The 13,718-nt window shown below is 40.4% G+C and overlaps 2 protein-coding genes across 17 annotated transcripts in view; both read right to left on the bottom strand.

The window, feature by feature from the left end:
* LOC121928037 (protocadherin gamma-B5-like) overlaps positions 1-1,437 on the bottom strand; it is a 1,507-nt gene extending 70 nt beyond the window's left edge. Inside the window, exon 1 of the mRNA XM_042462223.1 lies at positions 7-1,437. Coding sequence (XP_042318157.1) covers positions 7-1,300 — 1,294 coding nt within the window. The 5' untranslated portion in view covers positions 1,301-1,437. The remainder of the gene's footprint in view (positions 1-6) is intronic.
* LOC121928513 (protocadherin gamma-C5-like) overlaps positions 1-13,718 on the bottom strand; it is a 368,742-nt gene that overhangs the window by 179,969 nt on the left and 175,055 nt on the right. The gene's annotated exons all lie outside the window — the stretch shown is intronic.

Consider the following 13,718-nt stretch of genomic DNA (forward strand, 5'->3'; position numbering starts at 1 on the left):
GGGTGCCTTTGTCGGTGGCAATGATTGTGATGTTATACTCTGGTTTTTTCTCTCTGTCCAAGGGACCATCTGTGAGGAGCTTGTAGTAGTTCTTAGATGCTGTTACTACTTTAAACGGCCAATCGCCTAGTAGGTAACATGTAATTTTCCCATTTTCTCCAGAATCTTTATCTTTTACATTGAGAAGTGCAATTACTGTTCCAGGAACAGAGCCTTCTGGAACTAGTCTAGATAAGGAAGCAATATTCATCTCAGGGGCATTGTCATTCTCATCTAGTACTTTTACATCAATCTTGCAGTGAGCCACTAATCCCCCGCCATCTCTTGCTTCCACTGACATAGTGTATTTTTCTGTTTCCTCAAAATCCAGAGTCTCTTTAATTGTGATTATTCCACTATGTGGATCTAACTTGAATTTCTGTGTGGCTCTTTCTAGGATGTTGCTGAAAGTATAACTAATGTGAGCATTTGAACCTTCATCACTGTCAGTGGCTACAACTTGGAGTATGGAAGAGCCCACAGAAGAATTTTCCACAACGCTGATTGTATAGACTTTTTGCATGAAGATGGGTGGGTTATCATTGGCATCAGTGATATTAATCCCAATCTGAGCACTGCCAGTTTTTCTGGGTTCACCCCCATCCAGGGCTGTAAGTATCAAATGGAGGACCTGTTCACTTTCACGATCCAGTGCTTTCTGCAGAACCAGTTCTGCATATTTATCACCATCCACACTATCTATAACCTCTAATATGAAAAACTCATTTGCACTTAATTCATAATTCTGGAGAGAGTTCCTTCCTATATCAGGATCTTCAGCTTTACCAATAGGAAATCTGGTCCCTTGTAATGTGGATTCAATTATTTCAAACCTGATATTGTCCTTTAAGAATTGTGGAGCATTATCATTAATGTCCTGGACTGCTACACTTACATGGAAAATAGTTAAAGGATTTTCAATCACAGCCTCAAAATCAATGAAGCAGTGGGTGCTCTCCCCACACATTCCCTCCCGATCTATTCTGTCATTCACATGTAAGTTTCCATTTTCTGCACTGATAGTGAAATACTGCTTTTTACCTTCAGAAAGGATGTGAAGATTCCTTTTTCTCAATTCTCTGGCATTCAGTCCCAAATCCTTGGCTAGATTTCCCACAAAAGATCCTTTTGCCATCTCCTCAGGGATGGAATAGTGAACTTCTTCCAAAAAAACTCCACAAAACAAAGATGATAATATGAGAAGCATTGTTTGCCTGATTGGTGTTTCAAAGCTTTCTCCATGCAGGATTCCCTTCTTCATTTTCTTGTTCCTTTTGACAAGCACAGGATTTTAAATTCCCATCCAAAAGAGGGAGGTGTTCAGCAGTGAAAAATGAACCGAATCCTTTGTTTTGGCTTAGTTATCTTTACTTCTCTTCCTGTGCTTTTCTATTTGCTTGATCTGCAGTTTAGGGCAAAGCAATCTCGCTGCCAAAAGCATCAGTAGATCTTCAGCTCCACTCAGATTACCACTTTGTCCAACAGCGGCACTGTGAGTTTGAAACAGAGAACTGCAGTCTTTATATTTACTGATCTCCCCTCCCCAAACATCATGGAAAGTCTTATCTATATATCATGATCCAAACCACATTCATATATAATTGGTGGACTTTCCTCTGTTGTAAAATAGAGGCATTTGTGTTCTGTTTGTGTGCCTGTGTAATAATTGTAATAGGAGAAAAATTAAAGTTCAACACAATAATTTCAGCAGCAAAGGAAAAAAAAAGGAATAATAGGGGGAAAGGGTATTTATCGCTTTGTTTTTCAACTTCTTATCTTGCCAAAAATGTTTCAGCCCTTATTTCTAAGCAAATTCATGTATAAACCTTTTTCAGTGTTCCTCAGAAAAAAAACAGAATAGCAGATTACATTATTAGAAAGTTAAATCATTGAGACAAGTATTGTATAGATTATATTCAAGTACTTCACCTACCTCAGATGCAGACATTTCTGTCTGTCTGATACGTTTCTTACAGTGCCACCGATCACCATTAATAATGGCTATATAGTAGTTTATCTTCACATAGTATATCACTGAAAAAAGTCTCCCAACTCAATCTTTCTTCTGACACTTTGCTTACAGTACTGTGCTAGTTTGTGGTCCATCTGAAGTAATACCCCAGCTGAATAGGTTTATTATGGTGCCTCTTGTACTGCCCATTCCTCTCTCCCCACCTGCCTGATATTGGACATTCACCTACTCATTTGTCCAGACTCTCTAAACACTTTGCTGGTTACTGGTATAAATTAATTTATTGCGGAGGTTGTCTTGTTGCATTTACAGAACATCCCAGGAACATCACTGTCTCACTAATGTGCCCCCCCCCCCATTACACATACATCATTAAAGTTATTAGTTAAGGAAAGGGATCAGGACTAGAGTCTGAAATGCAAAGATGCAGCATTTTGTAGAAACGTATGCCTATCACCATCCATGAACAAGGAGAGATTGTACAGGAAAAAAAAGAGCAATGTTGGGGGGAAATCCCAGTGAAATGATATGAAATGGAAATCCAGCCCAAATAAAAATGCTGGCATCTTTCCTTGGAAATTACTTGGTTGTTAATTGCCATCAAGACAGCTTCAACTTATTGTTCATGGGAAATACGACTATGTAGTGGGAATGTTCATCTAAAAAGACTGAAAAGGGGAAAATGGTATAATTTAATTACAAATTCTCTTTTTATGTTTTATATTAGGAAAGTTTACTCAAAATGTGTTGACTTAGGCTGCCAGCTCATCATTTAGAAAGCTTTTAGAAATTTGTTGATGTGTTATTGTTTATTTGTTGTTGTTTTTGTTAATTGTGTGTTTTGTGTGTAGAATATGTATGGTTTGTCTTGTGTTATTTACTATGTCTGAAATAATAAATTAAAATATATATTTTAAAAAGTCAGCTTTGACTTATAGCAACCCTATGAATGAGAGACCTCCAAGACAGGTTGTCATTCACAGCCCTGTTCAGGTCCTGCAAACTCAGGGGTATAGCTTCCTTGACTGAGTCTATCTGTCTGTATTGTGGGCCTCCTCTTTTTGGACAGTCTTCTACTGTCTTTACCAGGCATTATAGTCTTTTCTAATAAGTAATGTTGTCTAATGGTATGGTCTAATGGTACAGAAATTACTACACAAGACAAAATGTGTTGAATGATCTCAGAACACTTTTTGGGCCTACTCCAAGAGGCTCAATCACCATTTAACCCAGGAGTGGGAAACTATGTCCCCTAGACAGTTTTGGCTGTAACTCATATCAACCCTCAAAATTGGAACCGTAGGCTGGGGATGATCCAAGCTGTAGACTGCTCCCTCCCAGGAATAAACCTTGCCCCGGTTTTTATACATGTGCAAGAATACCCGGTTTGTATACATGTGCAAGAATACCCTGCATGATATCTGGGGCTTCCATGTTTTCATATCTGAAGTCAGGCATGTTGTTAAGAGCTCAGGATGGAACAGCACAAGATTTGCCCATAGAAAGGACACATAGACTTGAAGACATGTAGAGGATCCATTTAATGACAAGGTAATTACTAAATAGGTTTTCTGATCACTCCATCCTTCCCTTCCACTTACCTTCTCAAGCTGAAGACACAGGTAAAAGTGAGGAAACCAACAATGCCTACATACCCCCTTCCCAGCCAACTTCCCTGTCCACCTATTCTGGGGTCACCCTAACTCCAATCAATGTTTTTGTTACTCTGAAGTTAAAGCCATCGGTTGTTTTAGAATACCATTGTTGATTCCCTGGAAAGGCCATGAGATCTTTATTACAGTGCAAGGTAGCACCCCTTGAAGTTATGATTTGAGATATAAATACGTGTTTCCAAACCTAGCCTCCTTGAGAAACATCATGCACAGTGACATCCTGAGAGACCCTTCTACTTACTGTTTCTCCCTCAGAGCCACATCCCACTTTCCATGGTCTACAGTTCAGGACAGGTAAATATCACCCTCTCCACAACCCTAAGCTTCCACTTTCCATTTCCATGCTGCTATTTTGATGAGCTCTGTATGGTGTCTCTGTTTAAATTACTATTGTGTGTTTGATCGCACACTTGCATATTTCTGAATGCAAATCTCCTTATTCGCCCAAACTTGGACTTCTCCTCAGTTACTACTGGTATAAAGAGGTGCAAATGACCCAGCGTCTCATAAGTGTCCCTGAACTAAGCCATTCCCCAGCATTTAAAAGAAATGCCAACACAGCTAGAGCCCCCCCCCACCTACTTTTGGGTAAAGAAGGTGGTGTAAACTAGTCTCTTCCACCTTCGTTTGGATAACACCCTCCCTTGTGGCCATGCATTGGAGAAGATGGTAGCTTGTAGCCAGTTGCTTCTGACTACTGGCAGAAACCATAGAACACTGGTCAATAGATCTCCGAAAAATTCTAAAGGCACTATATACTTGTTAAGCATCATTATCTAAATGAGTAAATCTTATATCTGCCAAGACATTCCACAATAGTCTATCTGTCAGGGCAGCTGTACATAATAGCCCCTAAGGCATGGCATTTCCCGCTAAAAAAATCCAACTTTAACAACTGATATTCTCAGAAGGCTACTGCAACTGCCATTCTGTCTTGACTAGATAGATCTTTTGTTCTCTCCACGAACAAAAGTGCATTTCCAACGAATAGAACAGGAAACTAAATATAAATCTGGTCTATATTTGCCCCCACAAAACAAACCTTTTATTTATGGTGTTTATTGTCTGATGTTTAACCAAATCGAACTCCATTCCCTCATCAATGGCTGGGGTTACTACCAAGGTAAGACTAGTTACCTTTTTTAGTCAGTTACCCGGAATAGGTCACTCCTTCATAACTGGAACAGTACTGAACTGAATTCCTTTTTACTGCAACAGACTCATCTCCTTGGCCTTAAGTAATAATCACCAACAGCCAGTAAGTGCTGCCTGCCAGCTGCCTGGTGCACGCGGGGGGGGGAGTCGCCAAGGCAGCCACCCACCTCCCCTCCTTGGCCTGGGAGGCAGAGGAGAGGAGGGGAGGGGAGGAGAAGGAGGAGAGAGGAGGAGGAAGGGGGGAGAAGAGGGAGAGGGAGAAGGAGGGAGGAAGGAGGAGGGGGAGAGGGAGGAAGGAGGAAGGAAGGAGGAAGACAGGAGGAAGAAGAGGAGGAGAGAGAAGATAGTTGATGATGATGATGAAATGAGCCAGCTTCTGAGGCACGACCAATGTAAGTTGCTCTGTTTTTATAAATCATGTCATGTGGGAAAAACCAAATTCCCTTGACCAAATACACACTTTTGAGAAGACAGTTGAATAGAGGGCAAACCCACTTCTTGTTAAACCACCTGACATATTCAATTATATATTGCAAGTATAAATTTTTGTAGTTTAACTAAAATGTGCACAAAATATGTTTTTTGTTGAAGTGACACACCATTGGTTAGGCTCGATTTTTTTGCTGAATTATGACACACCACGCTTGAAAAGTGCCCATCACTACACTACACAACGGACTTTCAATCTTTCAGATACTAAAGCAAACACAAAAACACAAACAAATAAACAAAAAATAGAATGTTACAAAGCCCTTGCTTATAGTATGAAATGCACAAACTTCTCACTAACTAAAAAGAAGAAGCTAAATCACATTGCACTGTAAAAGAGAAGTTATTACTTGTACTTACAATTGCTACAGCATATTAATTTCTAGCAGAATTATTAGGTACTGTCTAAGGATTTAGATAGATCCAATCAGTTTAAACCTATTAGATGACAAGACTATGGCCCCATACAGGCCAAAATAAGTTGCTTCGGGTCACTTTGGAGGTATGCTGTTTAAATGATGCATACATCCAAGATCCAGAAGCCGCACCAAAGCCCCAGCTTTCGCGTGGCTCTGGACTCTTAGGACGCATGCATCATTAAACAGCATACCCCCAAAATGACTGAAGCACCTTTATTTTGGCGTCTGTTTGGCCCTTAGTGTCCAAATCACAGCTTTTAGCTATCTGAGGGTGCAGAAGAAGAGAACACAATAGTAAATCAGCTAAAGAATGAAAACATTAAGGCAATCACACCAGCATTTAAAAAGGAAGTAACACAATGCAGTAATGGTAAAGAAGTAGGTGCTCAGTTTTGTACATAATCATAGATCAAAGTTGGAATAATTCTAGGAAAATTAGTTACTCTTCAGTTGTTTTCCCACTCAGATTAGAATATTTTGGTTATTGCCTGCATAAATGTACCAGATTTATTTTGTAAAGAAGATTGTCTGCCATCTGAACTAGGAGTAAGAAAAGTGACTCATTCCTCTGGGACTCTAAGAGAGGCAGAGTCGGTAGGAATAAGGTAAAGTCCATCTTCAAAATTAGGGGAAAATAGCACCCGCTTGATAGAAACAGGGCCAAAGCCTGCAGGAATTTCTGATTCCCTGACGCCGAGCTTCATTGTAATGGCCAAATTACGTCAAGAGGATAAGAAGGAGATCAGAGCTAAAGCCGCACTAAATAGAATTGGAGATCAGACTGAGCCTCTGAGTCTCTTGGCAGGTTTTTCATTCCGGAAGGGCCTCCTGGAAGTCTCTGCAAACACCAGTTCAGAGTACGTGGCTGAGAGAAGGCTGTCCGGTGTCCTCACCACAACCACCAGCCTCGTTTCACAGCATCTCTCTCCACAAAGGCCCTGGCTGTCCTGATCTCCCCAGTATGAGAACCAATGGTGAAGAGGGCTGGCTCAGTGCCTGGACATGGTAGGAGAGCCAGGCATTGTGTCCAGAATCAGCACAACAGCCACCACCTTTGTGCAATAATCTTCCTCAGCAGAACGAGGCACCATCTCAATGAAGTGAGCCTTGGCTTCTGGGAAGGGGACAGGATACGAGGAGTTTTATCGTTGCATCCAGAATAAACACTCTGAGTGTGATTGCGACTGAGAGGTGGAGATCCTCCTCTTGGGCCTTCACTTGGAGCGGAACTCTCTGAATGTCAAGTAAAGGATCGCTGAGCTAGATGGTGCCAGTCTAGAATTAATAGAGATATAGGAAGAGATGGAAGCTCCTGAATGTTGCTGCTGAGGATGGAGAGGTGATCGTGCTTCGACCCCATCTGGGTCAGAGGCTTAATACTAAAATGGAGGCACCTGAAGGTTTATTTTCTGGCACATAGAGGGTAGGAAGATCTCAAAAGTTTGGGGCATTGTCATTGATACAGAATTTGTAGAGATGTTTGTATGTGGAAAAGAGGGAGTTCCTTTGTCCAGGGCTATTGTTATATTATACTCAGGACTCCTTTCCTATCAGGACTGTCAGTCATCTTGTAGTAATTATTAGACGAGGGAAGAATCCTAAAGGGCAAATTACTGTAAATAGCAGAAACATTTCCATGATCTCAGTGTCTTTTCGTTAATTTTGATCAAGCAATCAAGGTACCAGATGGGGATCTTCAGAAACTGGCTGAAGACAAGGCAAGGACATTGGGGCATTATCATTCTCATCAAGAACACTTATTTCATGTTGCATTGTGCCATTAATCCACTCCATCGTTTGCTTCTATTGTCATGGTATATTCTTTAATTTCCTCAAGAGTCAACTTGTCCAACAAGTGATGATATTCCATGATTCGGGTCTAAGCTGAATTTCTTTTGACTATTCAGTATGTTGCTGAATTCATACCTGAATGGATTTGTACCCTCATCTTATCGGTGGCAAGAACCTGAAGTACTGAGATCCAACAGGTGCTTTCCTGCAAACTACTTTGTAGACCTCTTCCGTGAAAATTGGTGGGTTATCATTGGCACGATTATAATCCATATTTGGGCAGTAACAGTTTTTCTACTCACCCCCATCCAGGCTGTAAGGATTAGTGAAGAGTCTGCTCATTTCCGGTCAAGTGGTTTCTGCAGTACTAATTCTGCATACTTATTTCCACTTTTCTTTCTCTAATTTCCAAAGTGAATATCGGTTAGAGCTCATTTGTTCTGGAAGAATTCACCCCAATGTCAGGTCTTGAGCTTTCCCAAGAAATCGGGTACTGGTAAAGTAGATCAAGACCTAAGTTGATCTTGTCACTGAAAATTCAGGAGCATTATCATTATTCCGGACTGTCACTGTTATATAGAAGACATTTGGAGGGTTTTCAACTACTACTTCATGTAACAGTGCAGAGATGAACTGTGCACTATTTCCTCTCTATCTATCCGGACATCACATTAGTTTCCATTTGCTGTATAATATTGAAATACTGCACTTTGGCTACAGAGATAGTATGTAGATTTCGTCTTGTATTCTCTGACATTCAGTCCCAAATCTTTGGCAAGATTCCCTACAATGGAACCTTTGGCATCTCCTCAGGGATGAATAGTGAATCTGTTCTGAGGCTGCCCAACAGAAGAAAGGTAAAAGTAAGAGAAGTGGTACTTGCCTTCTGATTGCCCTGACATTCTCTTGCCTTCTTTCCATCTGATTCTGTAACAGCCAAACAGCTCTGGTCTGTTTTGCAGCTTGTAGTACTCTCACAAAATTCTCCACAGGGAAAGTAGAAATAATCTGCTTTTGTTCTTAAATCATGAAGATTATAAGTCTTTCTCTTTCCTTCCTCCTAGAAAGATGGTCCCTTTGTAATGTGATGTTTGTCGAATCTGTGCAGCATTCATGAAACAGTCACTTGGTTGTATAGAAGAAGCATCACTGGATCACCATCCTTTCTTGGTTTCCTCATTGGCCAACAGTGACACTCGGAGGCTCAGACACAGAAGTGCATGCAATAGTTTTATTTCCAGTTTAAAATATTGCAACTAGCACAAACACTTCCAAAGTGCACCGTATTTTTATACCTGTATTATAGCAAAATACCACAAAGTCTAGCTCTTCTAATCATGATCCTCAAACTGCCATTTTATTAGTTTTATTTTCCTGCTTATCTACCTAGGTGACATACTGCACTTTTCTAAAAAATAATAATAATACACATTTGTAGTTTCCAATTTGATTACAGAAAAATTGGCTATTTTCTCAGTTGGAAGCTCAATATATATTATGCACATTTCTACGTGGTCACAAAACCCTCCACACATTCCTTTCTGTAGTGTTTGGAACTTTCTTTTAAAGGCTGGGCCTAGCTTTTACTTGCAAAGGATGTGCAGCTGACTCCAAAAGCAGCAGCCTTAACTTTTCCTATGCCCTAAATTTAAACTCTTGGTACAAGAAAATATGTGATATGATGCCATAATTTTGCAAATCTATTTTTATTCTGATCCCAAACCACAATAGCCAAGTCTATTGAGGAAAGAGGGAGTCCGCTAGGTCTTGCTAGGGATGAGATGCCATAACAATGGCATCCTACTGAGATGGCCCTTTCCATGATACTTACAACCGAAATTCAAGTGTATATTGACCAGAGATAGGAACACCAAAACTGACTCTGCACTCAGTTTGGCTCATATGGGCAAAAGAAGCCGGCACAGTCAACAGTCTCTAAGTCATGCAGGACTTCAAAGTTTAAACTGAACCTAGTACATTAACAGATAACCAATGCCATTAATATAACATTTGTGTAATGTGTTCCTGTTAGCTTCACACCATCCAACAACCTAGCAGCTCCACTTTGTATCAGATGTAGCTTCTAAACTTTCATTAAAGGCAAACCCATACAAAAAATCGCAATAGTCCCATTTCAATATACAGTTGGCTCCACATTTGTGGCTTTTACTTTTGCAGATTTGATTATTTGTGGTTTTGATTACAATGTTTTCTCCAGGAATTTCTTGCTCCTCCAATGCAACTCTGCCAGAAGCTGACCATAGATTTGTGCTGGAGAACCTAGAAGTTCCTAGAGAAAACACTTTACTAGGCATTTATAGGCCCTACAGCATGATTTTATGATCAGCTTCTGACAGATGTTGACCGTAGAGTTGCACAGGAGGACCTGGAGATTCCTAGAGAGGTGTTCTCTTAGGTACAAAGAATACTGTAATGTTTTTTATTCATGGTTTTTCGACATTCATACAGGTCCTTCAGCCCCTAACCCCAGCGAACATAGTGAGATCACTATACTTAGGACATGACAAACAGATGCTAAGTCCATTTTCTTCAGGAAAAATCTGCAACTGGCAAACCAATGAGAGCTGGTAAAAGTCACTCCTAGCTATTGGCATCACTTGGGTATCCAGGGTGCACACACATCATGGGAGTACCTCCAAACTGTATGTTCTGCACTTGAGAGGAAGTGAAACTATACCAAGAATAGGCTGAATACTGTTACATGCAGAATCTCCATCTGGGTTAGGTTTCAGATTGCTCAGTGCTTTCCTTCACTGATTTTGTTTCTATCCAATCCCCAGAACTGAAAAATGGAATTAAGAACTGGATTTGTTTACTTTCAGCATACTGGTGACATTTTAGCAAAAATACTCCAAACAGTTTCATATATACATTGTAAACTGTGAGATAGGTTAGAATGAGACACAGCAATTTTACCTCTTTCACACAATAAGATTTCAAAAATGCCACCTAATGAGATAAGTGTGGATTTCAGTTCAAATGGATGAACACTACTCACTACCCACTGCAACATCCACCATAGCTATGCAGTGCTACAGTATATCTATTTTTTTATATTTTCTATTCATATGTTCAGTTCAAGCTCAGGACACCTTTTTTTCAAGCTTTTTCCTCCTTTACCTTCTCTTGAACTGGTCAAATTTGAGTTGAAATAACTATGCATGAACTATGTAAAAGAAAAGATACGCTGCTGAATGTTTTTTCTAAAGCCAAATTTACTAAAACAATGAAGTGGGTTTACAATAAAATGTGGCAATTTGCTCCTGTCCACTTGTGTGTGCATCTTTTGACCACTGCTTTGTGACAGCTTGCATATGTGAATAAATCAGCAGTGACAGCTTGCACATGTGAATAAACCAGCAGAGACAAAATACAAATACAACTGTTTTGTAATCAGCAGTGCAAATGAATGGAATCATCATCAGTCATGAAGTTGTTCGTTTAATGGATCAAGGTGATCAAATATTAAAGTTGCCCCTACATTTTCATGGGGAATCTGTTCTGGACCCCTCCTCCCCCACAAAAATGGAAAATCGCTTATATTCAAGTCCCACTGTGCCCCCCATGGGCACCTATGGATGCGTGCCAAGAGTGCACACCCCATTTTGTCCCCCTTGGTTTGCTATCACAGCGGATTTCAAGTCTGTGAAAACGGAGGGGCGACTGTACATAAATAATTAAATAATAATTAAATAATAATAAATAAAATATTTATTTATATCCTGCCTCCCCCTTCCAGGATCTAGGCAGGTAACAACAGTCCAATGAAACAGATATACAGACAATAATAAAACTTCCCTAATTCCCTTGACCCTCCCTCCTCCTGCTAAAAATACACATAAACATCAATATATAATACAATATCCCCAGTACAGTGTACTTAGTTACAAATTTTGTAACTAAGGATCGACACAGGTCGAATTATTCCAAGAGACCATCAGGAGAGGCGGTGAAAAAGTGAATGGATCACTTTGGTTAATTTAACTGGAGGTTAGTCTGGAAAGGCCTGCTGAAAGAGATCTGTCTTTATCACCTTTTTAAAAGCCTCCACAGATGTAACATGGCAGATCTCTTCCAGCAGGTCATTCCATATTTTAGGAGTGGCAGCTGAAAAGGTCTTCTGGGAAGTCACCACCAGCCTGGTTTTCTTTTGTCGGGGTAGGTTCCTTCCAGAGGATTGAGTGCGTAGGAAGGATTGTAGGGGAGGAGGCATTCCCTCAAGTATGCTGGACCCAAGCCAGGTAGGGCTTTATAGGTAATAACCAACACCTTGTACCAAGCCCAGAAGCTAATAGGCAGCCAATGAAGAGATTTCAGTATAGGCATAATAGGGTCGAATTTAACTACCTACAATCAATCTGGCTGCCATATTCTGAATAAGTTGCAGCTTCCAAGCATGGCACAAGGGTTGCCCCATGTAGAGCGAGCGCATTATAGAAACCAAGACGAGAGGTTACCAGTGAATGTACAATAATTTCTAGGTCCCTCTGTAGGGTCATAGCTGGTGTATCAGCCGAAGCTGATAACAGGCACATCAACCTGGGAAGACAGCTGAAGCGATGAATCCAGAAGTACCCGCAAGCTGCAGACACAGTCCTTTAGGGGAAGTGTGACCCCGTCCAGGACTAGTGAACAAATCTCCATACCCGGCGCAGGGTTTCCTATAGCGAGTACCTCCATTTTATTTGGATTCAACTTAAGTCTATTTTCCCTCATCCAATACATATCTGTGTAATAGATGAAGCCTGAAATCTCCCTGGAAGCCAAGATGATAAAATTGAGGTTGTCATACTTTGGTCACGTCATGAGAAGGAATGACTCACTCGAAAAGACAATAATGCTAGGAAAGGTGGTGGGATGTAGAAAGAGAGGACGATTACATATTAGATGGATATACTCTATTAAGGAGCTCATCTGCATGTGGCTAGCACCTTCAGAGAATTCTGGCATGGAAGTGAGTGGGGTGACCGTTGGTTGAGAGGAAGTGATTTACATGTTAATCTCTGTGTTGGTTTGTTGTTGAATGACAAAGCTCCAGGGTGTCTATTTAATTAATGATCCATTGTCTGCTGGGAAACCCCCTGACCCTGGGTGGTTTTTATTTGCCCTTTCTGTGTCTTGATTTTGGTGTTTTTCAGGACTAGTAGCCAAACTTTGTTTACTTTAAAGGTTTCTTCTTTCCTGTCGAAGTTGTCTAGGAGTTTGTGGATTCCTTCATCAGATCACCAACTTTTAATGAGTTTATTGTGGATCCTTAAGTTATATCTCCCCTAACATTTACTTTCTGGAGACACTGGCTAAAAACAGGTGTATTGTCACTGGCATCCACCACAATCAGTTCCTGAACGCATACAGTTCCTGTCTTAATAGGATCTCCACCATCATATGCCATAAAAACAAGATTGTAAATGGCTTTCTCCTCATGATCCAGGGACTTTCCAGCACTAATTTAGTAGATTCTCTGCCTTCAACAGTTCTGACTGAACTGAGAGAGAAATGGTTATTGCTGCTGAATTTTTATCCCTGCACAAATTATTTCCTACGTCAGGATCCTGAGCTGCCAAGAGGAGAAATCTGGATCCCAGTGCTGTATTCTCTGTTACATTTACTACTAGTTTCTCTGACTGGAAAACAGAGTCATGGTCATTAATATCTGTGATTTCCACTTCAATGCCATAAACTTTTGTTGAATCCCCAATTATAATCTCAAAATTCAAGATACACTTCTCCAGCCTACCACAGATTTCTTCTCTGTCCATGCTCTTTGATATGTGCAAATGGCCACTCTTAAAATTCAAAGCAAAATACGGAATTCTACCTGGGTAAACAATGCGAATTCCACTGCCTGAGCGCTTCTTTGCATCCATCCCAATTCAATATTACATACCAGAGAGCTTTTCTCCATTTCCTCCGGAATGGAGTAATGGTTTGGCTTGGAAGATGTAAGCAAGTAGACAGGAAGAAACAAAACAAAAAATCTTGGAAACATTTTTCTATTGCCATTTCTGTTTTGCTGAAAAGCCACTGAGAAGATCTGTGGCTCAAGTATGATTAAATACTGCTCAGAAACAGCCAGGACAGTCAATCATCATCATCATCATCATCATCATCATCATCATCATCATCATCATCATCATCATCATCATCATCATCATCATC

This window comes from Sceloporus undulatus, chromosome 4 (assembly GCF_019175285.1).
Source record: "Sceloporus undulatus isolate JIND9_A2432 ecotype Alabama chromosome 4, SceUnd_v1.1, whole genome shotgun sequence".
Taxonomy (NCBI): Eukaryota; Metazoa; Chordata; class Lepidosauria; order Squamata; family Phrynosomatidae; genus Sceloporus; species Sceloporus undulatus.